Source organism: Hermetia illucens, chromosome 5 (assembly GCF_905115235.1).
Source record: "Hermetia illucens chromosome 5, iHerIll2.2.curated.20191125, whole genome shotgun sequence".
Classification (NCBI taxonomy): Eukaryota; Metazoa; Arthropoda; class Insecta; order Diptera; family Stratiomyidae; genus Hermetia; species Hermetia illucens.
The window spans coordinates 115,720,989-115,747,853 of NC_051853.1; the positions used below are offsets into that span (position 1 = coordinate 115,720,989).

At 38.8% G+C, this 26,865-nt stretch overlaps 1 protein-coding gene across 1 annotated transcript in view; it reads left to right on the plus strand.

Moving 5' to 3' along the window:
- Window positions 1-26,865, plus strand: part of LOC119658443 — a 77,768-nt gene that overhangs the window by 12,182 nt on the left and 38,721 nt on the right. Inside the window, exon 2 of the mRNA XM_038065845.1 lies at window positions 4,984-5,049. Within this exon, the coding sequence (XP_037921773.1) occupies window positions 4,993-5,049 (57 nt within the window). The 5' untranslated portion in view covers window positions 4,984-4,992. The remainder of the gene's footprint in view (window positions 1-4,983; window positions 5,050-26,865) is intronic.

Below are 26,865 nucleotides of genomic sequence, written 5' to 3' on the forward strand. Positions count from 1 at the left end.
CCCCACTTCCTTCGGTGTTGAGGTTGAAAATTCAACCTTTACCAAAATATGGTACATATTAAATAAGTCTTTGAAACTTGTATCTGGAGAATTTGTGTAGTCAGATTCAGCATTTTTTTGCTTTCCTTGCATTTTAATTTGGCAGTAGCGTAGCAGCCAAACTGCTGAAGTTTTAGCAAGACAACTGAATATGACATGAGTCAACATCTTTTAAATGCACTCTAAGTCAATTGGCGTTAACAGATTTCGATTTTTACCCTTTTTTTGAAAAATAATTCAGTAAGCTTCCATGCTCTCACGAATTTTCTCTTTTATGACGATTATCAGAATTCTTACATTTGATCTCTTGGTTGCCAGTTCTTAATTCGACCTAATATTTTAAATAATTAAGGCTTTGTTTAAAACAAAACCTTATTAAAATCGACTCACTGTCGGTCCGTCTGTCTGTCTGTCTGTCACACGCACTTTTCCCCAAAATGACTAAATCGGTTCAAACGAAATTTGGTGGACAGATGGGAACTATGAAATCCCACCCATATAGTGAGTGAGATAATCTTAGGTGGAGTTTAAAAAAAAATTCATTGGTGTTTGCAAAACAAAACCTTATTAAAATCGGTTCAATCTCTGTTTGTCTGTCTGTCTTCTGTTTTTTTTTTGTTTTGAGGAGGTGGAAATCTTCAGAAGACATTGACCTGGACACGCCAGCGTGTGGGACGAATGCTGCATCATCTGAGACAGTCCTGAATGCCGAGCCCACTCTTAGGGCTCTTCTTCTGTAGACTGAACTCAATTTGTTAGCGTTAAATGCAACCTGCAATGTCTTTCTCCAAAATGGAGCGATCGAACACACTAGCCTAGCTATAAGCAACCTGGAAGCATGCCGTGGCACTCCCACGTTCAGCATCGTCCTTGTCAGGGCCACACTTGTAGTGGATAGTTTTATCATAAACATACTGCACGTGTTGCTTATAGCTAAGCTTCCCGTCTATCATCACTCCCAAGTATTTGCAGGGTTAGAAGTGATGATATGATTCCCAATTTGAATACGGGCGAAATTTCTTTTACGGCGCTTGGTTATGAGGACCGCTTTCTTTTTTTCCTCCCCAAGTGTCAGACTAGAACTCTCTAGCCAAACCTTAACAACACTGATCGCTTTGCATGAGTATAACTCAGCATCTTCGAGGTGCTTGGCGACCACAACCAGCGCTATATCGTCGGCGTAGCCCACCACCCGTATTAGGTTCCAATTGGCCGAATTGAATACATTCCTCGCATCCAAGGTCACTACTAGGCAATATTTGCTAGTACTGCCCTTTCCGTGGATTGCATCTTCGGCCAAGCTAGTAACCATTATGATGGCATCAATGGTTGATCTGGCTTTACGGAACCCATACTGCCGATCTGAGGGACCTCCCTGGCTCTCAACAACCGGGAGTTATCTATTATAGATTACTCGCTCTAGCATTTTGTCCACAGTGTCCAAAAGACAAATAGGTCTATAGGAGGTTGGCTCACCTGGAGGTTTGCCAGCCTTAGGCAGTAGCACCAACTTCTGCTGTTTCCATAGTGTAGGAAATATCCCCTCGGACATGCACGCTTCGAACAACTCAGCGAACGTGTCCGATCTGGATTTCACGGCAAGCTTAAGGGCCCTATTCGGAACGCCATCCAGACCCGGAGCTTGTCTGTCTGTCTGTCACACGGAATTTTCTCAAGAAACAGCACGGGGGAGGGGGAGGGGTCCCCATACATATTTTTTTCACCGAATGTAGCCATATGGGATATCAAATTAAAGGGCCTTATTAGTACTTTTCGAAGCCAGTCTTAGTTTTGAAGTTGTTAGAAAGGCGGGGAGTAGGAGGGCTGGAAAGTGATGATTTCTTAAACGGATCCATTCTCAGAAATTACCCAACCGAAAAATTTAAAAAAAATTCATGAAGCTGCCTCTATATGGTCCCCAGGTCTCAAAATACTCTCCATATCGATATCTGTTCAAATTAAGTTAATAATACTATATTACCATATTTTTCGGAAAATTGAGTAAAAGCCTCCTTAAGTTTATCCCAGAGTTATAAAAATTGGTAGTAGTATGAAATATAATATGAAGCTTATTATCCCCAAGTTTGATCAAAATCATACTATTATTAACAAAGTTAGAGTAACTCAAAATTGTCTTTACCGTGTAAATTGACAACCCGAAGTACTAAATCTGACATCTTAAATGCATATACATAACGGGCTACGTACAAATGAGATAGTTCTACACTCAAATATACTCACACAAGAAGCAAACAAAAACTTTCATTCCTGAAGCGCCCGACCCCCAACTTGTTTAAGGTATTGTGTAGAACAAAACCTTAATAAAATCGGTTTACTGTCTGTCCGTCCGTCTGTCTGTCTGTCTGTCACACTCATTTTTCTCGGAGACGATTTTAGCGATTGACACCAAATTTGGTGAAAAGGTGGAAATTGTGAATCCTCACGCTTACAGTGAGTTACATAATTCTACGTCGAATTTAAGGGCATACATGCAAAAGGGGGTGTATATTTTTTTTTTCATCAAATATAGTCATATGGGTTATCATGGGGTTAACACTTTCCGAAGCCGTCTTAGTATTGACATTTCTTGGAAAGGTTGGGAGTACGGGGGGTTTAAAGTGATGATTTCTTTAACGGACCCATTCTCAGAAACTACCCAATCGAAAGACCTGAAAAAAATCCAGAGGCTGCCACTATATGGTGCCTAGTTCATATAAAGTTAATAATGGTATATTACTATAATTTTTAGTAGTTCCTCCTAGTACCTCGAATTTGCAGAAATATAGGCTATGACATAAAGCATGATCCTGCCAAGTTTGGTGGTCACACTATTTCTAACAAAGTTATAATAGGTCAAAGTTGTCGCTGCTATACAAATCCAAGACTTGACAACACTTGAAAGTGGATATTCTCACATAATATATGCATATGTTACGGTTAGGTTCTAATAGGACAAATGTCCACTCAAATGTCTCTATAAAAGTAATACACAAAACCTTTCATACCTGAAGCGTCCAGCTTCTGGTCTCCCGACTTGTTTATATTTGATGTAGGTTAAATTCTTGGGCATTTGGTAATTATATTAAACTCAGAGTGTGAAGCATATGGGGTTGACTATTATCAATACAGGGCTTTCCATCACATGATTATTTAAATCGGTTTCTAAAAGATAGAGGGTAGTAGAATTTTTAGATATGTGACACGGAACTGTCATGTACTCATCGCTCCTCACATCTTGTTTTTCTTCAGCCTTTGTTCCGTTCACAAGCGGGGTCGATCCGTCGTGATCGGTTTTGCCATTTTATTTTGTCAAACGCCCGATCTGGATGTAATCACGAGGCTTTTAAATTCCCATCCAGCGTATCAGGCCACCGTTGTTTAGGTTGGCCTTTTGGTGGTTTACCATCGACTTCGATGTTCAGACCAACCTTGGCATGTGAATTCTCGTTAGCGCGAATTACGTGACCATATTATCGAAGACGTCTCCCTCGCAGTTTTTCCACGATCGATGCAACCCCATACCGATCGCGGATATACTCATTTCGGATGTGATCAAAATGTGTCATGCCACTAGTCCAACGCACCAACTTCGTCTCCATTACCATAACGTCGATCACAAAGAACACCAGTTGTGGATTGCCAATTCATCCGGGTTTCGTTAATGCGTGAAGCAATTTCATTAAGCAGTTCTTCATTGGCTGACAACAATGACCCGAAATCGCTCAGTTCTAGGCAGGCTACTGAAGCTGACAGCAGCGTTATGCTCCTCATATTGGGAAACACAAAACCTTTTATACCAGAAGCGTCAAGTTTCCGGTTTCCCAACTTGTTTGTATCTGTTGTAGGTTAAATTCTTCGCATTTGGTAATAATATTAAACTCAGAGTGTGAAGCGTATGAGGTTAACTATTGTCAATGCAGGGCTTTCCATCAAACGAATTATTTAAATCGCTTTTTAAAAAATAGAGGGCAATGGAGTTTTAACTATGTTAGTTGCCATGCACTCGTCGCTCCTCACATCTTCTTTTTCTTTGTCCCGTTCACAAGCGGGGTCGGTTCGTCGTGATCGGTTTCGCCATTTTATTTTATCAAACGCCTGATCTGGATGTAATCGCGCGGCTTTTAAATCCCTATCCAGCGTATTGAACCACCGTTTTTTCGACCGAATTATAGAGAGCGGTAGACGGGCGATATTGCGGTAAATTTTAGATATGAAACGTTCACTGATATGTCGATCGCAAAGAACACTAGTTGTAGAATGCCACTTCATCCAGGTTGCGTTGATGCGTGAAGCAATTTCCTAACGCAGTTCTCCATTGGCTGTTGGCGTTGACCCGGGATATTTAGATCGCTCAGTTCTAGGCAGGTTACCACCATTAACAACCATTAACGAGTCAATGCTATCAGCCAATGGAGAACTGCGTTATGCTCCTCAACACAAAACCTTTTATATCTGAATCGTCAAACTTCTGGTTTCCTGATTTATTTTGTAGTTGACATATGATTTAGTCCATGGTTACAGCCTGGAATTTCTTCAGTTCGATAGGGTCTTCTTTTTGAAGTCGCTTAACGGCGTCTTATTCATTTCGAAACGATTACCACTTCTTGAGATTTCTTTTTCGTATCTCTCCTTCCGGGTTTAAGTTCATATTTGTTTAGTCTAGCCATTATAGACTTTTAAGTGTGGTAATAACTCAGCCTGTTATCTGGCCCGTAAGTTTCTGATATTTCCTTGTCCATTATGCGTCGGATGAGGTGATCATTGTAGGAAGCAACTCACTGTTTTTCAAGCCTATAGTAGTTAGGAATATTTGACTGCATTTTATGTTCTAGTTAGGAGTATTTTTTGTACGAATTAATAAATTTCTTCCCTGTTTTTGGTAATTACGTTAAGTTTTGTTTTACAGTTTTTCATGCTTGTTTTATTTTTCCGATTGTATTGCAGACCTGTGACATGAAGTTGGTTCTTTTAATAAAACTTTGCTTTGCAATGGCGTATTTAAAATTACAGGTAATTTTAGTCTTACTGAGTTTTTGGAATTGTATTGAAAATAAATATATATAAATTTTTGATAAAATTGGTTAAAAGGTAACACAACTCTTACAATAAAATGTACTCTGCTAGCAACAATTTTGAGTTGAAATAAGTCCCTTCAGCATACCATATCTCAGAAGTTTATGTGGAACCCAATCTTACTAAAAAAAATAGAGGCGGAAATCTGTAGAAGCATAATACTACATATGTACTTTATTGGCAGCTCCAAAAAAGCCGCCTGAAAATGTATATAACCATATAAATATTTCCTTCATACTTTCTTAAACTTTTTGGTACTCGTAATTCATGCCTTCACATGCAAAGAGTGTCAAATTGTTGTGCTAAGTTTAAAAGTCCATCTATGTGGAAAATGAGTGTAATTTTTTTCATCATCGGAATATGGCCAAACGGAAGGGTTCAATTAGAACTTTCTAAAGCTGCTTTTCATATCATTGCGAAGAAGGATTTGAAGAAAATCATGATCAGCATAATTCTATGATTACAAAATTTTGCGGAACCATAAAGCACAATATAGGGCATAACTGCAAGTTTGAATCGTACTGTTATTAACAATGTTATATTGGGTCAAATTTGTCCATTTCATCTTAAGTTGCCGCACCCTAAGTTAGCATAGAATGTAAGTATCCTATTATTGCTACTATGGAAAAATCAATTTTCTTTTATTACATTTTTTGAAGTATAAGTATATAAGTATATAAAGTTCAAATTTCAAACGCATTTTTCTACAAATGTCATGTTTGAAACCGGTGATCAAAATTACTCGGATACTTCTAAGTCGATTTTTTGAAAGTTGATAGGCTGATACAATGTATAACAATTCGGAATACCGGAAGCTGGTATTTCGTGTATAAAGGCTTTTTGGTACATTTTATGTTTGACTTGAGTGGTTAGAGAAGACGGCTGTTGTAGGGAAGGTCGCGGTTCAAATCTCACTGGTGGGAGTGGGATTTGTATCGTGATTTGACGTTAGATACCAGTCAACTGTGAATGAGTACCTGTGCCAAATTAGGATAATCATCTCGGGCGTGCGCAATGGTGACCACATTGCATCCTACAGGTCAGTGTAATCCTGTAGTGTACCGCTACGGGCTTAAATGAAGCGCTCTAATACACTTGAAGGCCTTGGTCCAATCGGATTGTGACGCCAACGATTATTATTATTATTATATGAGAAACCTTCTACACACACTTTTCCATTCGTATATGGCTAAAAACTCAAAATATTCCTTAATCTTTTCTTTGAACTACAAGATATACGTTCATATCACAGACGTAGATATTATGCTCATCGTAAAGAACCAAACATTGCCTATTACAGAATACTATACTCATTGATGCACGTATATAAATTGATTATACACACGTATATTGAATGTCGCTGGTAATGTACAAATATATATATCTGAATTAGCCACTACCCAGAGCTTCATTAGCATAAACATATAAATACATATACATGTCTGTTTGGAGTGATGGATATTGATACATAAATTAGTAAAAAACTAAAACGAAATGTTTCCCTCTTCCGATGACCATACTTTGCTGTGACGAATTGATATTTTATGATGGCGTCATACCCATCTTAGAATATACGAAATTCACATAAAATGTAAAAATGTCGCCTTCTATAAGTTGTTAATAACAGTAGAATGTCCTCCAAACTTCCCAAAGTTATGCGCTACGTTATCACTTATCACTATGCCAAATTGTATACTTCTAGCATGAACTTAAGGAGGGTCTTTATAAAACATACTAATATACTATTACTAACTTTATTTGAGCAGATTTCGGAATGGGATGTTTTTTGACGCCTAGATTTCATTTAGATACACACTGTGCCAGTTGCACTTTTTGGGGGTCATAGTTTAACCCCTTACTCCTCTACGCTTAACGCGGTATCAAATATGGTAATTTTAAAAAATATTAATTGAACCCTTCCACATTCACTGATGCACCTCATGGTCATTTTCTGTCAAAAAAATGTTGCTACTTCCCCCTCGCATGTATGGGGGCCTCCCCTTAAACTCAACAGAAAATGGCGCTGCTGTACGTAAAGGGATTCAGATAACACACGTTTTCACCAAATTTCGTGACAATCGGTTTAGCCGTTTCCGAATAAATTGGGTGTGTTAGACAGGCAGGCGGACAGACAGACATCATATAATATAATAATAAATAATGGCGCAACAATCCATATTGGGTGAGGGTCTTGAAGTGTGTTAGAGCACTTCATTCAAGACCGTAACGGTACACTACAGGATTGCAGAATCCTGTAGGAGGCAATGTGGTCAGCATTGCGCTCGCCCGGGGTTATTATCCTGATTTGACTCAGGTACTCATTCACAGCTGAGTCGACTGGTATCCGACGTCAAATCACGATACAAATCCCACTACCACCAGTGAGATTGGAACTGCGACCTTCCGTATGACAGCCTTAAAACCTTAAAAAAGTAGTGTTTATCGTCAGAATTTTTTTTCTAAGAAAAATGTCTGTCCGTTTGTCCGCCTGTCCGTCTATCCATCTGTTCGTTTGTTCGTCTGTCTGTCTGTCCATCTGCCTGTTTGTCGCTCGCATGGACATGCCTTTTTTTTTGGTTTTTTTATTTATTTGCTTATGAGGGTCAATTACACGAGGGAGACATGTGAATGTATATGTATGTATAATAATGGTTGCGGTTAGCAATCAATATAACGGAGAAGCGTTTACCTGGTTACCAGCGGTTTTTAATTTACGTAGGTGTTTTTGTGCACGGAGTAAAGTGTAAATGCTTTAGATCAATTTATCAATGCGGTAATAGACAAGGTGTGGGACAGCGAATCAATACCTGACGATTGGCAACGAGGCATTATCTGTCTCATACATAAAAAAAGAGATATCACACAGTGCAGCAATTATAGAGGTATCACGTTCCTGAGTACCATCTATAAGATATTCTCCGCTGTCTTGCTAGGCCGGATAGCCCCATACGCCCACAACATCATTGGCCCATACCAAAAAGACTTCAGTCCAGGCAAATCAGCAACAGATCAGATTTTCTGTCTGTGGCAAGCGATGGAAAAACTGTTGGAATATGGACAGCAGTTGCACCATCTGTTCATCGACTTCAAAGCCGTCTATGATAGCATAGCCAGGGTAAAACTGTACACGGCCATGAGAGAATTCGGTATCCCGACGAAATTAAAAAAGCAATGGAAAAACTGTTGGAATATGGACAACAGTTGCACCATCTGTTCAACGACTTTAAAGCCGCCTATGATAGCATAGCCAGGGTAAAAGTGTACACGGCCATGAGAGAATTCGGTATCCCGACGAAATTAATAAGACTGACTAGGTTGACCCTGACCAATGTGCGAGGCCAGATAAAAGCAGAAGGATCACTCTCAAGACCATTCGACATCAACAACGGTCTAAGACAAGGGGATGCGCTATCATGCGTCCTCTTTAACCTGGCCCTCGAGAAAGTGATCCGTGATGCTAAGGTAAATGCAAGAGGTACGATCCTCTTCAAGTCCACCCAACTACTGGCCTATGCTGACAATATCGACATCATGGGAAGAACCACCCAAGACGTACAAACTGCCTTCATCCAGATCGAGCAGGCGACCATTGGGGCGAGATCTTGGGCTGCACATCAATGAAGGCAAGACAAAATATATGGTGGCAACGTTAGCACCCAAGACGAATCAACCAACAACATCAAACCGCACTGGTCAGACACGAAGAAAAATAAGGATAGGAGAATACAACTTTGAGACCGTTGACAATTTCTCCTATCTAGGGTCGAAAATCACAACCGATAACAGCTACAACGATGAAATCCGCGCACGGTTGTTGTCAGCCAACAGAGCCTATTTCAGCTTACAAAGACTGTTCCGCCCGAAACGTCTCACCATAGGGTCAAAGCTCTTACTGTACAATACTATGATCTTGCCAGTCCTCTTGTATTCTTCGGAAACTTGGGTTCTTAGCAAGAAAAATTGTGAACTCTTGGCCGCGTTCGAGAGAAAAATCCTCCAAAGAATTTTTGGCCCCCTACATGAGGATGGACGATTCCGTAGCCATGACCGTCCGGTTGTGGATAAAATCCGGCTCAATAGGTTACGGTGGGCGGGTCACTTAATCCGTATGGATGAGGATGATCCAGCCCGGAGAGTCTATAAGGGCAATATTTATGGTAGAAAAAGAAGACGAGGCAGACCCTGCCTAAGATGGAGCGATGGCGTAGGTCAGGACGCCAGACAGCTTTTAGGGATATCGAATTGGTGGACCTCGGCGCAAAACCAGGATGCATGGGGTTCCTTATTAAGGCAGGCCTAGACCGGATACCGGTTGTTGCGCCGTTTATGATGATGATGAATAGACAATGTTTGTTTATTTAGGATGAGCACACTATTTATGTCATTGATATGTATGTACATATGTGTATCTTGGAGTTTGACAAAATATGACGGAAAGTTTTGTATCCTTAGCTATGTACGAATAGAAAATCGTGCATAGAGAGTTTCTCACGTAAGATGAACACAAAACCTCTATACCCGAAGCGCGGCGTTCCGACTTGTTTAGTAAAAAATCGAACTGTTAATTTTGGCTGTCTGCCATTTTGTGAGGACTGCATTTTTATTTAAATCCTTTGATCAAACACTAGTTTTTACTATTATTTAACCAAACATGACATTTTTTGGTTCAGATAATCTAGTTCGGTACAATTTCGGTTACCGCAAAACAGAAAATAAAATGGCCATTTGTCAAATAATTTCATAATATTTTTCAGTAAAAGAATACTGAAAGTTGTTCAAAGTATACATTTTCAGATAATGTAGGTTTTTAAAACCTGAAGCGCTGAGTTTCTGGTTTTCGACTTGTTTAAAAATGCTACCGCCGCGGTTCATTGGTTGCTAACACTGAAAACTCAGTGGTTTAAGGGTAGTTTTGTTTATTTTCGGGAACTATTTGCATCTGACTTGAAAGATCATTTGTGTTGAATAGATTTCTCACTTCTTTGGAAAACCTCCGGATTCCCTCTGGTAGACTCATCTAGTTCTTTTCGTCCAGGGCTCAGCAAATCTAAGCAAAGTTGGTTTTCGGAACCAGGGGACAGTCAGTGGAGTGAGGTTTCTTTCTTGTTGGAACAACTTTTCGTTTCGGTTTAAACGCTTTATCTTATTCCAACGCTTAATCCAACTGGTCTTATAATTTTGCTCTTTTTGAGGATCATGTAGCAAAAATGCAACCATACGACTAAAGTAGGTAACAATCACACATGATTCTGGATTGGTTGCGCCATTTTGTTCTGTCAAAAGCCTGATCTGGATGTAGTTATGAGGTTTTCAAATCACCATCTAATGAATCAAGCCAACTTTGTTTGGCCGGCGTTTTGGTCGTTATCCGGTGACTTCGATCTTCAGACCAATCGCAGCATATTAGATGGAGAGCTGGCTACATGAAAACTTACATGACTGGTTATACGAAAAATTTTGCCCGGTGAAGCAACAGCCGGACAGTCAAAAAGGCTTCCGGTAGACTAACGTAGGCGAGCTGTAGAACCTGTTAAATTTTCGTAAAAAAAACAAACAGACTCTTGCACCACTAAATTTTTGCATAGATATCTTACGAAGGCCCACAAATTCAGGGCAAATATAGTCAGAAGGCTACATGAAGGGTAAAAGGCGTTCAGAAGGCTTAAAGGTGAAAAAAGAGGGTGTGGCTGTGTTATGGACACGGCCGTTTGTTGTACGTGAATAACGTCTCGTAAAGGGCAAAGTTCTATATAAAAAAATATTATTAACAGTCGTACGAGGATCTTTTGACGCGTGGGTGACGTGTGTTTTTTTTAATTTAACACATTATATTCACAGTCACAATTTGTTACTAATAATAATATATATATAATCGATAGATTTTATAAGAGTTGACGATTAAAACTTAAATGGACGTCGTAGCTACACCGAATTGAAAGTTATACTAAATGAAGATCTCGCTACGCATTAAAATGGCGGCGCTGTCCCCTCCCCGCGCGCAACATGTCACAGCCCTTGCCTATCGTAATGAATTCTTTGATTCTTTAGCTATCCAGTGGTATAATTGAATTTTGGGTGGGGATGATAGATATATAGCTACAACACGAAACTGTATCGGCCGATTCTGTTATCATTCTTTTTTGGCTTGCGTCCCTATGGAAGTAATTTTAAAGACGTTATTCACGTCAAAAAAAAAACCGTAAAATTTGGATATTGAAAAAAACTTTGACAGTTCGCATTTATATCCTTTACGTTTACAGAGTGTTCCAAAATTACCGGTCAGACTGTTTGCCAGAGTATTCCTTACGCAATTCTAAACAAAAGAAATTCAGTTTTTTTTAGATTTTTTAATCCTTACCTGCCGCAGCGTTTTATTTTTATAAAAAGTTTCCGCCTTTACTTTATTTAAATCATAATAACCCAAAATTTACGATAGCTAGAGTATTGGAATAAACGTTTAATTTCAACTGGGACCTCATTCTAGAGTAGAAACGTACAAACAATTTTTCTCGAGTTTCAACATGATGAAGGGAGCAATTGGTTCCCGAAATATCGGTTTTTGCTAAAATAAAAATATAAACACTAGCGTATAATAGAAAACAAATTTTGATTTGGAATCTTTTATTCCCGCTCGTTTTTTTGTGAACTGCAAATCTTACGCTAATAAAGGGCACCCTCCAGTATGATGGCCTGCGGATGCCAAGGCTGAAAGGGAAGCTCAAAGGTTCAATCTTAATAATAAACCATAAGAAAGTTTATTCAAACCATTTCAAGCCAAAGCGGAGTACACTTTCCCAATTGGGTGTATGAATTATAGAAAATCGTTAATTCACTAAAAGTATTTTATTTACCGATAGAACTCTTTTTTTCCGAAAAAGGACTTTTAATTACTACAATAATCACCGTTGAATGGAATCGTGAACATATTATCCAAACGGTGGAATTCAAAATCTTAAACAGGAATTATTGGAGACCAACCTGCAATTGACAGGTGGAGGGTATAAATCTTTTTTTGTGGAATATCCCGCTCGATGTTTTTACAAAATGTGCCACTTAACAGAAAGATGGGACGCTTACACTTAGTTTCAGGGATGTTATCTCGAACAGTAGAAAGACTGTTATGGGCCGGTAAAATGTTCTGGAAAATCGCCCCACTTAAATCTACTAGATCACTTTCTGTGAGAGTATTTAAAAGAAATGCTGTTGCAAATATAGCAACCATAATATTAATCAAAGCAATATATAATTTCAATAAAAACTCCCCTATTGTTTAACAACAGAGGGTGGTTACGTTGAACATTTTCATGAAAAAATCTAATAAAAATGCTTGGAATACAACGTCTTTTCATTTTTATTCATCAAAATGTCCGTGGCAGCTGAAAAAAAAAATACTTTGTTATTGTGCGAAATTTAGGGTTTTTTATGGTTCACGTTTCCAAGCCCGTAACTGCCATTAATTATATAATTAGGATGAAATGATGTTATCACGATAGTGGAAATTCATTTTTTAAGAAAATTAGTATAGTGTTTACGTTGAAATTCGAGAAAAATTGGGTTAAACAAATTTTATGGGGAAAACATACAATTTTTGCATTTGAAAAGTTATTGCTTCAACAAAACTTATTTTATTTTCACAAACAAACGTTCGTACTTTAGAATAAAGTCCCAGTTGAGATTTAACGTTTATTCCAATACTCTAACTATCGTAAGTTTTGAGTTATTATGAGTTTAAAGATGAATAGGTGGAGGTTTTTTTAGAAATTCAAATATTACGGCAGCTAAATTGTTACGAAATCGAAAAAAATACTGAATACATTTTATTTAAAATTGTGTGAGGAATCGCCTGGCATACAGTTTGTTCGGTATACGTGAAGGATAGAAATATGTCTATGCAAAAATTCAGTGGTGGAAGAGTCAGTTTGATTTGACGAAAATGTAACACATTTGACAGTTCGCCTTTGTCTTTCAGTAGGCCTTCCAACTGTCAGGTCGTTGCTTCACCGTCAACAATTCAACCATTTCCAGGTAACTTTTTTCGTGCAACCAGTCATGTTCATTTACATGCAGCCAGCTCTTAAACTATATACTGTAATACCCATCGTTGTTTCGGTCTCCCTTTTGGTCGTTTCCCTTCGATTTCGATGTTCAGACCAGTCTTAGTAAGTGAGTTTTCTTCATTGCGAATTATGTGTCCATACCATCTAAAACATTTCTCTCATAATCTTTTCGCGATCGGTGTATATCCATCGCGAATGTTCTTCTTATTTCGGATGTGACCATAGCGTGTTACGCCGTGGTTCAGAACATCATTGTCTTCATTAGCGCGAGGAACTGTTCTTTGTCTTTGATAGCCAGCTAGAATTCAGAACCATAGAAAGTCATAGGATCGACGATACTACAATAAATTTTCGATTTGAGACATTCGTTGATGCGTCAATTACAAAGAACGCCAGTGTTGGAACACCACTATCTTCAAATTGAATAAATGAATGAAGCATATAGAGCTGTCATTTTGTATTCTAAATCATACTAAACGATGCTAAATCCTTTAATCAAAAACCATTCCATCTATTAACATCATCATCATCAACGGCGCAACAACCGGTATCCGGTCTAGGCATGCCTTAATCAGGAACTCCAGACATCCCGGTTTTGCGCCGAGGTCCACCAATTCGATATCCCTAAAAGCTGTCTGGCGTCCTGACCTACGCCATCGCTCCATCTGAGGCAGGGTCTGCCTCGTCTTCTTTTTCTACCATAGATATTGCCCTTATAGACTTTCCGGGTGGGATCATCCTATTGAGCCGGATTTTATCCACAACCGGACGGTCATGGTATCGCTCATAGATTTCGTCATTGTGTAGGCTACGGAATCGTCCATCCTCATGTAGGGGGCCAAAAATTGTTCGGAGGATTCTTCTCTTGCACGCGGCCGAGAATTCGCAATTTTTCTTGCTAAGAACCCAAGTTTCCGAGGAATACATGAGGACTGGCAAGATTATAGTCTTGTACAGTAATAGCTTTGACCCTATGGTGAGACGTTTCGAGCGGAACAGTCTTTGTAAGCTGAAATAGGTTCTGTTGGCTGACAACAACCGTGCGGATTTCATCATCGTAGTTGTTATCGGTTGTAATTTTCGACCCTAGATAGGAGAAATTGTCAACGGTCTCAAAGTTGTATTCTCCTATCGTTATTCTTCTTCGTGTTTGACCACTGCGGTTTGATGTTGTTGGTTGATTCGTCTTCGGTGCTGGCGTTGCCACCATATAGTTTGTACGTCTCGGGTGGTTCTTCCCACGATGTCGATATCGTCAGCATAGGCAAGTAGTTGGGTGGACTTGAAGAGGATCGTACCTCTTGCATTTACCTCAGCATCACGGATCACTTTCTCGAGGGCCAGGTTAAAGAGGACGCATGATAGCGCATCCTCCGTAGACCGTTGTTGATGTCGAATGGTCTTGAGAGTGATCCTGCTGGTTTTATCTGGCCTCGCACATTGGTCAGGGTCAGTCTAGTCAGTCTTATTAATTTCGTCGGGATACCGAATTCTCTCATGGCCGTGTACAGTTTTACCCTGGCTATGCTATCATAGGCGGCTTTAAAGTCGATGAACAGATGGTGCAACTATTGTCCATATTCCAACAGTTTTTCCATCGCTTGCCGCAGAGAGAAAATCTGATCTGTTGCTAATTTGCCTGGAGTGAAGCCTCTTTGGTATGGGCCAATGATGTTGTGGGCGTATGGCGGTATCCGGCCTAGCAAGATAGTGGAGAATATCTTATAGATGGTACTCAGGAACGTGATACCTCTATAATTGCTGCACTGTGTAATATCTCTTTTTTTATGTATGAGACAGATAATGCCTCGTTGCCAATCGTCAGGTATTGATTCGCTGTCCCACACCATCTATTAACACATGAAGATAATTCGGTGAATATGTTGGCAATATGAATGAATCCCATGCATGCAAAGTGGAGATGTGAAAATATTTTCATGGAATATAGCAGTGTGAAAGTCTCAAATCCAAGTTCTTGGTTAACACTTTTCAAACCATGAATTGGTTTTGGTGTTTGTTGTAAAATGGGGAGCGGGGGAGATTAGAAAGAGCAGACTCAAAATAAGGGCCGTTTGTCATTACTTAGCTAATTGAAAAATCTAAAAAGTATTTCGAAGACACCTCTTTATATGCTATAGCGAGGCCTCTCGATATCTGCTCAAATAAAATTAATAATAGCAGAATACTATACTTTGGAATTTTATAACGGAAGCGGTTTCTCACTCTTTCTAGTGCTTTTATCGTTAGCTCTAATTGTAAAAATTGTTTTAAAATGTTGGATATGCATCTTTGCAAGCGTAAGATCTCGATAGGCATACGTTTTGCAAATGTAAGATTTAGTCGAGTCATTGAAGCTTTGAACCTCCGAATTTTTTTCAGTCAAGACCAATTGACATGAATTTAGGGTGGGGGTAGAGGGTGGCATGGGGAACAAAAGTTATATAGCGCGGATGTGCGCCTACCCCCCGAAAGGGTGTGACACTCTCCCTCCGGAATGGACTTTTTTTCCGAATAACCACAGAAATCGATGTTTCGTAAAAATTTTTCATATGAGTATTCATGTTCAAATATGTCGTTTTCTATCGTAAAATGCATGTTTTTCAACGGTTTTTTGCCAAAAAATCCCCTTGGGGAGACACACATCGGCGGTGTTAACTTTTGTTTCTTAAGTCACCCTCTATCCACACCTCAAATTTGATTTCAATCGGTATTGACTGAAAGAATTCGATTTTCGGTTTTAATAACTGGCCTAATTTACTTATAAGACAGAATATGTTATTGGAAATCAAGAAGAAATGTTAATGAATATTAGCATCTTTCCCGTGTTAAATATACATATATTCAAGATGCTTATATGTGTGTTTAGAAGTCATCAGCTGGTTCTTGATTTGATTGTGGTATGAGGAAATGAATATCACGGAGATGATGCCGAAACTCAATGCAAATGGTAAAGCGATGAATCGAGATTATGGGCCGATTTCTGCGAATAAATTAAATATAGCTGTCCCTAACGAATATAATCAATATCGGAAACTGATAATACCAAATATTATAATCTCTATCACTAGAATGATTTGCCCTGCATTTATTACATTCTTAGTGTAAAGCGCTAAATACATATCAATGAAGAACGAATAAAAATTTCATGCAAGAGAAAAAACAAGTCGGGATACCGGAAGCTGGGCACTTCGGATATAAAGGTTTTGTGTTCAAACTCTCTATGCACGATTTTCCATTCGTTCATAGCTAAGAATACAAAACATTTCGTCAAATTTTACCAAACTCCAAGATACACATATATACATACATATCAATGACATAAATAGTCTGTTTATCGTAAATAAACAAACATTGTCTATTACCGCATGGATAAATGGATCTAAAGCATTTCCAATTTACTCCGTGCACAAAAACACCTAACCAGGTACACGCATCTCTATTATACTGATTACTAACCGCAAACTTACACATGTCTTCCTGGAGTAATTGACAATGGTATGAAAATTAATAAGTCGGAATACCGGGTATAATGGTTTTGTGTTCATCTAATGTGAGAAACTTCTACGCCCTGTTTGGAGTAATTGATGTTCATATACAAATGACTAAAAAACTAAAACAAAATAATTCTTTGCGACCGGTTCATAAGAACTCACTTCGTTGTGGTATTGACGAAGTGATATGTGATGATGACGTCATACACGTTGTAGAATGCACGAAATTCACAAAAAATGGCAAACTTTGCTAATAATAGTTGAATTTTCTTCAAACTTGACCAAATTCTGCCATGCATTATCCCTTACGCATAAGCCATTTTTTGATATTTTCTATTTCTGCGATGGACTTATTAACTTTATTTGTGCCGATATCGGAAACGGATGTATTTTCAGGCCTAGATTTCGTAGAGATGCATTACTGTGTTTTTTTTCAGATTTTTCGGTTGGATAGGTTCTGAGACCTGTTACACTTTTTAGGGGTCATAATTTGAGCCATCACTCCGCTATGCTTCATCCCATATTAAATATGGGACCAGTTTCGAAAAGTACTAATTAAGCCCTTTCATTGGATACCACACATGGCCACATTCTGTGAAAAAAATTTTACATCCTCCATTCACATGGGACCCCCCTTAAATTCAACACAAAATGGCGCCACTAGCTATATGTAAAGGGAACAACAGACCACACGCTCTCATCAATTTTCATGACAGACATCGAATCGACTCTAATAAGGTTCCGTTTCCCACAAAGCCTTACGAAAAGCCAAAAAAGGAAAGCTGAAACAACCCCATGGTCCCAGCCGTTCATACACTTTTTGGGGTGCAATAAATTTACCTGAAATGCGAAACTTTGACCTTCAATAACTTTTTAATTATGGTTGGATTGTGTTCAGACTTTTCTGACTTATGTTCTATGTTATTGCCTATGCTGAATTTTGTATTTCTTTGATGAACTTAAGGAGGGTTTATCGGTAAATTTCTAAAACATGGCTAAAACGAGATGTATTTTGAGGCATACATTTCATGCTTCACTGTGATTTTTTTCATATTTTTTGATTGGGTAGATCCTAAGAACACATTTTTAGCCCTATCTCGCCTATATTCCAACCATCCGAAACAAGATCATTTTTGGAAAGTACTATTCAATTTGATTTGATATCCCGCATTACTATATTCTGTAAAAGAATCTACACCCCCCTTTTCATGTATGGGGACCCTACCTTCAAGCTTAACACAAACTGGCGCCCTATCTGGTGACCTATCACAGAAGTAATATCACCATCACCTTTGGCTTGGTGGATGTGTTAAGTAATGCGATGATGCTAACTAATGCGATGATGTTGTCATTCGGATAATGTTTGGAATGCGTCCGGTTGAATAATTGCGAGAGAGGCGTCTTCCATGGTGTGTTCATATAATTCGCGCTAACAAGAATTCACTCGCCAAGATTGGTCTGAACATCGAAGGGGATGGTAAGTGACCAAAAGACCGGCTTGCTACGCTGGGTGGATGGACCCCGCTTGTGAACGGGGTAAAGACTGAAGAAAAATGACGAAGAGTTTCGTGATATTACATGCCTCACCCTATCTGTGGAACTGCTCCTAAAATGAATTTGATGATCTAAAATGGTAGGCGTCCCGTGTTTAATTACGCATGTGGAATGAGTAAAGAATCCTTGTGATTGCACATGAGCTATAGTCTTTTTGCAGATCGCGCTGACTTGAGTAGGAGCTTTTGCCGAGTACGGGCAACGACTTCCGATTTCGAAGCTGTGTCCTAGTAGAATTAAGGCCCAAACACAACAGCGGAATAACTGAGTGCGTGCGGAGTACGAGAGCTGTCAAATGAAGTTCATTACACGGGCATGTATGAAGCACTATACGGCAAGTCCGATATACAATGCGGCACGCAAAAGAGGTTCAGAAAATTGAACGTTTGCGATGCGTGACAGATAAGTTTGCTGCATCATTTGCAATATGACGGTACATTTCGTTTTCGGCTGCTACTTTTCAATGTAATTAATTTGATTGAATTCGTTTTGAGAACTGTGGAAAGCACTATTTACGGTGCTAGTACTAACTATTAATGTCACTTACATTAGTCTCGCCGCTTCCGTTCATAAAAATTGAATTTAAGCCTCTTAGAGGCATTAATTGTATAAATTTCATAAACAACAGTTCTGAGATGATAGTAGCAACGAACTGATCTTTCCATGGCATGTATCGGTTGAAGTATCGATTATGGCAAATTGTTTCAGTCGTAAGTTCGATGCGACAGTTGCTGTTTCGGAAGCACTTGTAAAGAACAATTGGAAAAGTTTGTTGAAATCGTTTTTCTTTTGGAAGGTTGTTTGTGGTATTGATGAGCTGTGACCTTGGATTTGCGTTACTGTAAACTTTCTTTCAACGGCGCCCCATCATTCTTCATCATGGCAATCGTTGAGTCAATTAACGAAGTTCGTTTTTTGCGGTAGACCAGTGCCATAATTTGCAATGATCACATTCGAAATGAGGATATCCACGATCGATATGCACCGTTTGCACCGATTGCCAGAGAGCCGAGAGATGATATGATTATGAAACTCACTTGCCAAAATTGGTCTAAGCATTGAAGTCGATGGGAAATTACCAAAGACCGACCGAAACCGTTGACCGTGTTAAGTAGATGATCTTCGCTGTCGCTAATTTCGCATGCATAATTTGAGTTTATGACTCCTTGCAATTTTTCCGCACCCCGCTTGTGTCCTTTGTCCAAATTGGCGATGAGAATGCACAGTTTTTTTTGCTGAAATTGCTTATAATCCTTGTAATATTTTTATGTTGAAATGAAATAAAATCATAATACACAACCAGGTTTCACTCGATAGTGACGGAACTGACTGTACTAATATATTTAAAGGTGATTTAAAGGAGGTTAAATGTTGATGTTGGTAATTAGTACCAATCTTTCTGGCAGCAATTCTGGGGGTTATATATCTGCTGGATTTTCTTCAGACTCTTCGTATTTTGTTGTCCCATATATAAACCTTGTAATTTAGCTTCACAACGAAAGTTTCGAGAGATGGTTTATCAGAATTACTCCATACTAGTACTACTTCTAAATCAATCCAGGGTAAGATTGGGTGATCCCTCAAGCGTCATGTTTCTTTTACTCAATTCACCAATTGTGCAGATAAGACAACTGCGCAAAGCTCCAGGCAAGGCGTAGTTTTTTCCTTGGTTGGGGCTACTCGAAATTTGCCACAAAAAAGTGCACGACAATCACACTCTTTTTATTTATTGATCGTATATGCAATATATTAGATTATCGCTCCATAAGCATTTGCAGAAGCCGTGGAATTGGTAATCATTAACTGCTAATAACTCGAGCCGACCCTGCTTGTGAGCGGGACAAAGGCTGAACAAAAAGAAGATTAACTGCTAATAACTTACTCCGAAATGAACTCCACTTTGCGTGTAATTTCATTGGTAGAGGTTCTTCCCAGTTTGGAGTTAAACCCCAATTTTAAAGTCCCTGAGTGAAGATTTTTGCATGATAAATACTGGTACCATTATACCCAGAGGAGATGACAACCCGTTTTGTAACTTGGTTGTTGTTGCTTCTGGGTTATTTTTCCTTGTAAATATCTGCAGTAAAGACAAATCGTGGTAAGATAAATCGCAGCAAATGAGTAAGTTGCCGCAACCTGATTGACCAACCACAATTTGCCCACAGACGTACACGTGTGTGTCACAAAACTTTATTAGAGTCCATTTGTCTATCTGCCCGAAATAACTGAACATATTGTCACCAAATCTGTGAATTCCTTGGCGCCATTTTATGTTGAGTTTAGACCATACATGGACAAGCGGAGTTGAAAAGTTTTTTCACAGAATATGGTCATGTGAAATATCAAATGAAAGGGCCCAATTACTTATCCTAGATCAATTTTGAAAATTTAAAGGAAATCCGACTATTACTAACAAATAAATATAAGATCAAAATTTTGTCTTTCAAGCGAATTTTTCGCAACCTAAGCCTCGTATGATGTCATCATTATATAAAGTAGACTCATATGAACGGTGAAGTTGGATATATCAAGGAATATTTTAAATTTTTAACTATGTACGAATGGAAAAAGGTGAAATTTCTCACACAAGATGAACACGAAACCTTTATACCGGTTCTGGTAGTCCAGCTTTTAGTATTTTGCCAAGGCAAATACCCTTTCCACATGTTTGCAATTTCGACTGTTTCTTAAGGCTTTGCAAACATGTTCCATCACCATATTTCTCTGCCACCGATAGAATAAACGATTTTAGTTCTATCCCTTCCAATTTCCAAAATTTCTGGGCTATACGAAATGTTGTGTGCTTATCTTCATTGCATACAACAAATATGGCTGAATCTGATGAAAGCTGCTCAAATTTCCCTATTGCTATCCATCCAAAGATGGTGTTTTGTAGTATCAGCAACTCAGGTACTAAATGTATTTGACCAATTGACAACAGTCGATGATAAAATTCCCAATAGAATGTCCACCTTTGATAGAATGTTTTCGATCACTTGCCTTTTTAAGATTTTGTGTAAAACAAAACCATATTAAAATCGGTCTACTGTTTGTCTGTCTGTTCGTCACACGCATTTTTCTCGCAGACGGTTATAGCGAGTGACATCAAATTTGGTGGAAAGGTGGAAACTGTGAATGCTCACGCATACATTGAGTTACATCCTTTTACGCCGAATTAACATGCATGCAAAGGGAGGTGTAAACTCTTTTTTCACCAAATATCATGTGGAGTATCAAATGAAAGGTCTCGGTTAGTACTTTCGGTGTTAGTTTTGATATTTGTTGGAAAGGTGAGGAGTTTGGGGGGGTCGAAATTGATCATTTCTTTAATGGACCCATTCTCAGAAATTACCCTACCGAAAAATCTGAAAAAAATCAAGAGGCTGCCCATACTGATCCATACTGATATCTGTTCAAATAAAGTTAATAATAGTATATTACTATAATTTTCAGTTACTGGCTGCAAAGTCCCCCTTAAATTCATTGTATCGCAACGAAATTGTGTAAAATTGTAGGGTATATAGCATATAGCTAATGGAACAATTGGACACTCAAATGTCGTTACAAAAGGAATACACAAAACTTTCCATACCTTAGGCGTCCAGCTTCCGGTTTCCCGACTTGTTTACTATTGTTGTTCCTAGTGCTACATATCTTGGTATTTGTCGATCCTTTAGAGCTGGTAATTCAACGGGGTTGCTTGTTGCCTTCGGGTGATTCAGATTCTGTTGACGGAATGGATACGTTTGTTTTCATCCCCCTTTCTGGTTGTATATTGATTTGAAATTCGGGCGATAAATGCAATAACGTATTGTGTTTTCAGTTGCATTTTGTTCAGGTTCGAGAGGTCCATTTCTCAGAATTGTGACCGATCTTCAAATAGTTAAAACAAAATTTACTATGTTTGACAACCACTTGGCGAAGATTTAGACTCATTTCGATGAAGTTTTCACAAAAGAACAAAAAGCGTTCGACTTATTCAAGGCTTTTTTTTAGGTTTTTAGGTCCAAAGCTTTGTTCCCTGGTTTCTGTAATGTTTACACGAACAACACGTGGTTCATCCTATCCAAATTCTTGACAAAAATATGTAAAAGCAATGAATACCAGGAACGTTTATATTCCCTCGTCTAAAATTGGTACTGGGAAGTGCATTCAGATTATAGTCCGAAGGACTGCTGCTGGGGTAGCTTGGCTCAGATAAAAGTTTGCTAGCCAAAGCTGTTACTTGAACTCTGTTGTTGGCATTCCTGTCTTGCAACATTTGGCAGGCCGTATCGTAATGCTAGTTCCACATGTATACGGTTCAGTTCGTTTCCGGTTTAGCTTCGGTGGCTGCTGACAAATCTCAAACGGTGTTTCAGTTTCAATTCGATATCGATTCGATACCTAATTGAAACCGTATGTCAACGAATGGAACCATATACGTGTAAAACGAGGCTAATTCTCGTTTGTTAAGGTGAAATGGCGCCACAATTTCTATCCCTCCTGTTAAATCGGTTTTAAAATATCACGTCTTTTATTTCTGGTTGATGTACTAGGTGAATATAAAAATCATAAAACTGTCGCTACTGACGGTAGTTCTTACCGAACTTGGAAAGTGAGAAGTTTGACAACTACTCACTCGTTTCCCTTGGGTTCGAGTGGAATTGAACCCAACTTGGTCGTCAACCAAATTTATTTTTTTCGATACTTCTTGCTGCATGTTCGTGTAAGCTATAAGGTTGTAGCCGTTATTGTTGGGTATCTTCCGGTGGTTCCAATGAAGGTCGGTTTTCACATCTACTACGTGAATTAGACCATCGTCTCCTTTATAAGTGTTGACAAAATAATTGTTTTGCAAGTGTAAGATTTAATTAATTAAATTAGAGGAAAGAAAATGTTAATGGAAATTAAAAAAAAATGCTAAAGAAAATTAATAGCAACTGCTAATCCTTTGAGTCTGTGTTTCTTGTTTTAAAACAAAAGTTTATTAAAATCAGTTCAATGTTTGTCTGTCTACCTATTTGGCTGTGTCTATCACATGCACTTTTCTCAGAAACGGCTATACCGATTGACATGAAATTTGATGGGGAGGTAGAAACTGTGCAACCCCACACACGCAGTGGGTTAAATATTCCTATTTCGAGGCTAAGAGGGGAGGGGGTTCCTGATACATGCAAAGCGGGGGTGTAATTTTTCCTCCACCGAGTATATCCATGTTGGGTATCAAATGAAAGGTCTCGATTAATACTTTTCGAAGCTCAGTTTTGACATTTACTGGAAAGTTGGGAAGTACAGGTACGATGATCTCTTTAACGGACCCATTTTCAGAAACTACCCAATCGAAAAATCTGCAAAAAATCATGGGGCTGCCTCTTTACGGTCTCACGACTTCAAAAGACCCTCCATATCGACATATGCTTAAATTAAGGTAATAATCATATACTACTGTTTTCGAGAAATTGACTAGAAAGCCCTTAAGTTTATTCTACAGTTATAAATATAATATAGATTATAGTATGGAGCATGATATCAAAATCGTACTATTACTAATAAAGTTACAGTAGCTCAAAGTTGTCTTTTCCGTCTTAATTTACTGCAACCCAAAATACTAAATATCAATATCACAGTAATCAAAGTGAGTACTTTGACATTCTAAAGATACATATAAACTACGGGCTACTTACAAATGGGATCGTTCTGGACTCAAATATACTTACATAAAAAACAAACAAAACCTTTCGTACTTGAAGTGTCTAGCATTCGGTTACCGACATCTCACCCATTTGCTGCTAATTTACCGCAAATACCTATTCTAAGTTCAACTTCACGATTTTCCTAAGAAAAACCACAAAAAGCACAACAATATCGAAGCAACAGTTCCAATTTTATCCTAACATCCTTATATAGTGGAAAAACAAATTACGGTGATAACATATTTTGATTTTTCCTCACATTCAAAATCTCAGTGATATGATAAATTTTCTCAAAAACGCTCATCGTTTATACGAGTAATTTGATGGACAGATAGGATATTTTAAATTCAGTGACATACAGTAGTATTAACATGCTGAGTAAACAAAGTCGACTGTTCACAACTGAAGTGGACCATGTTTCCGTTTATTAGAATCGAGTCGATGTTTGTCTTTCTGTCACACTCGCTTTATTCGGAAGCGGCGAGACCGATTGTCACGAAAATTGGTAACGTCGTGTGATCTGTTGTTCCTTTTACATGCAGCAAGTGGCGCCATTTTCAATGTTCTTATGTTCATCCCGGAAGTACAAAATGCACGGCATGGGTGTAAGGGATAACACAAGGCACAATTTGGTCAAGTTTGAAGAAAATCGAACTATTATTAACAAAGTTATAGGGGGTGAAACTTTGCTATTTTTTGTGAATTTCGTTCATTCTACGACGTGTATGACGTTATCATCCCCACAAGACCACAACGAAGTAAGTTCATATGGATGGGGTCGCAAAGAATTATTTTGGTTGTTTTTTAATCAATTACTCCAAACAGACATGTGCGTATGTAAGTATATTGTATATGCGTGCTAATGAAGTTTGCGGGTAGTGTCTAATTCAGATAGATATATTTGCGCATCAAACCGGCCGTATTTAATATACGTACTATATATGCATGCATATGTATGCTTTTGTGCACGAAGTACATCGGAAATATGGGTACGAGTTCTTATGCGTGCATATAAATGTACAGTATTGGGAAATAGGTAGTTCGTTTGTTTGGGGTGAGGATAATATCTATGGCTGTAATATGTACGTATTGCTTGTAGTTTGGAAAAATATGAAGGAATAGGTTGGATTTATAGCTATATACGGATAGAAATATATGCGTTGAAGTGTCTTACATAAGATGAAAACAAAACCTTTACACCCGAAGCGCGAGCTTCCGGTATTCCGACTTGTTTTTATCATTAGATGCACTTAAGCTTGGAGATGTTACTTAAAATCTTAACAAGTGAAAAATCCAGTGACTGTAGACATTATTTTTAAACTTAGAAATTAACAAATTGAGTAACTGTGATACTTTTGACTTTATTCTTCTATTATAACTGTTTTGAGGCACTTATTTTCTCACTTTTGGCTTCGACCTGCAATTTTGCAGTTAAAGCATTATGACATTGTTGTCAGTGGTCCTTGGCACACGGTATGCTATTTGCGAGATCAATCGGGTCTAAATTCTTTGACTGCCATTCTTATTGACATTATTGTCATGTTTTCATTAAATATAACCTTCCGCTGCAACTCTTACTGCTGTACAATGTACTTGGATGCAATGCTACTGTTGTACCAACACCCAGTGGCGTTAGTAGCGATCCGAGGAGCAATAGACATGCTCTTTTCCAACCTGCAGCTACTGGGTGCCTCCGCTTTGCTCCCTATTTGCATCCCAACGAAAATTAGTATTTATTCTGGCACCATATCTAAGTTGTTCCAGGCGTCCTTGAGTGCTCAGTACGGCTCCGGTTAGATCTCAAATGCTGACGTCAATATAAATGTCTTCTTGAACCAGGCCTTGTCGAGCTTCTGTTCACTAATGGAGTACGACCTTAACCCGATAATACTAGCACAGCATAAGATCGCAATCACTGTATTGCCGCTGAGCCGATTCCATTGCCCTTCCCCTCCAATATTCCATCGACGATGGCCACAAGTACACTTGCTATAATTCTTGGCTCCTCTTCTACCTTCTACATCGCCCCACTCCTCAATTCACTACACCATTAAAGTAACTGGTCATATCCAGGGTGAGGTTTTTTCCCTCTTCTAAAAACATCCTAGATTACATGATGACCGAAACTTACTAATCTTCTTCATCCCTCCCGTGTATGAAGCTGCGGAAGGATGACACTCCTCACCATGTAACAAATTCTTTATTTATATAGGTTACGTATTCTCACGGCCTTCCTTTTTGACAGCATTGGGTTTTCATGAAACATAACCGGAAGAACAAACTACAACGAAATTTTCAAGCTGCTCGCTTCCTTTGCCGTCCTACATAAATGAATTGTTTATTAGCTTCAGACTTTTCTATCAAAATCCTGGTACTGTCTAAACGAGTTGGCACTTAACGTTAATAAATGTTATACGATGTGCTACACTCTCAAATACTCTGGAGCTTCCAGGATGCCAAGCTCCAGCCCGCTCACAACGTCTGACTTTGAGTGCATCCAACCCTTTTGAACTTCTTTTTTTATTGAATATTCCCCCTTCCGTATCCATCTCCACTTTCCCCTCCACTCCCTCACCTAAATCTGCGCAGAACTTTCCTTGACGTACGTAAATAGAAGTAGCCGCTCTCTACCTAAAGTTGTCCTATACCGACATCCTTCGGAAAGTCAAAGCCGATCAAGAACTGACAGACCTGGGTGGCAGTGTGAGCCGTATCAGGCCTACGCAAAAGGTGGATCTGCTGCCGGAACTAAACAAATCTAGTGAGAAGATAGTGGATAGCTTTAGCGGCCAGGTGGACAAGGTAGTAGGTGAGCAAGCAGACGTAAGCTCGGAAGCAACAAATAGTGATCGAATGTAAAGACCTAGACGAGGTTACATAACCAGAGGATATCTGCGCTGCGCTAAGCGAACAATTCATCCTTAGCGACCTAGAAAACAATGCCATCAAAAGCATGAAGAAGGTATATGGAGGTAC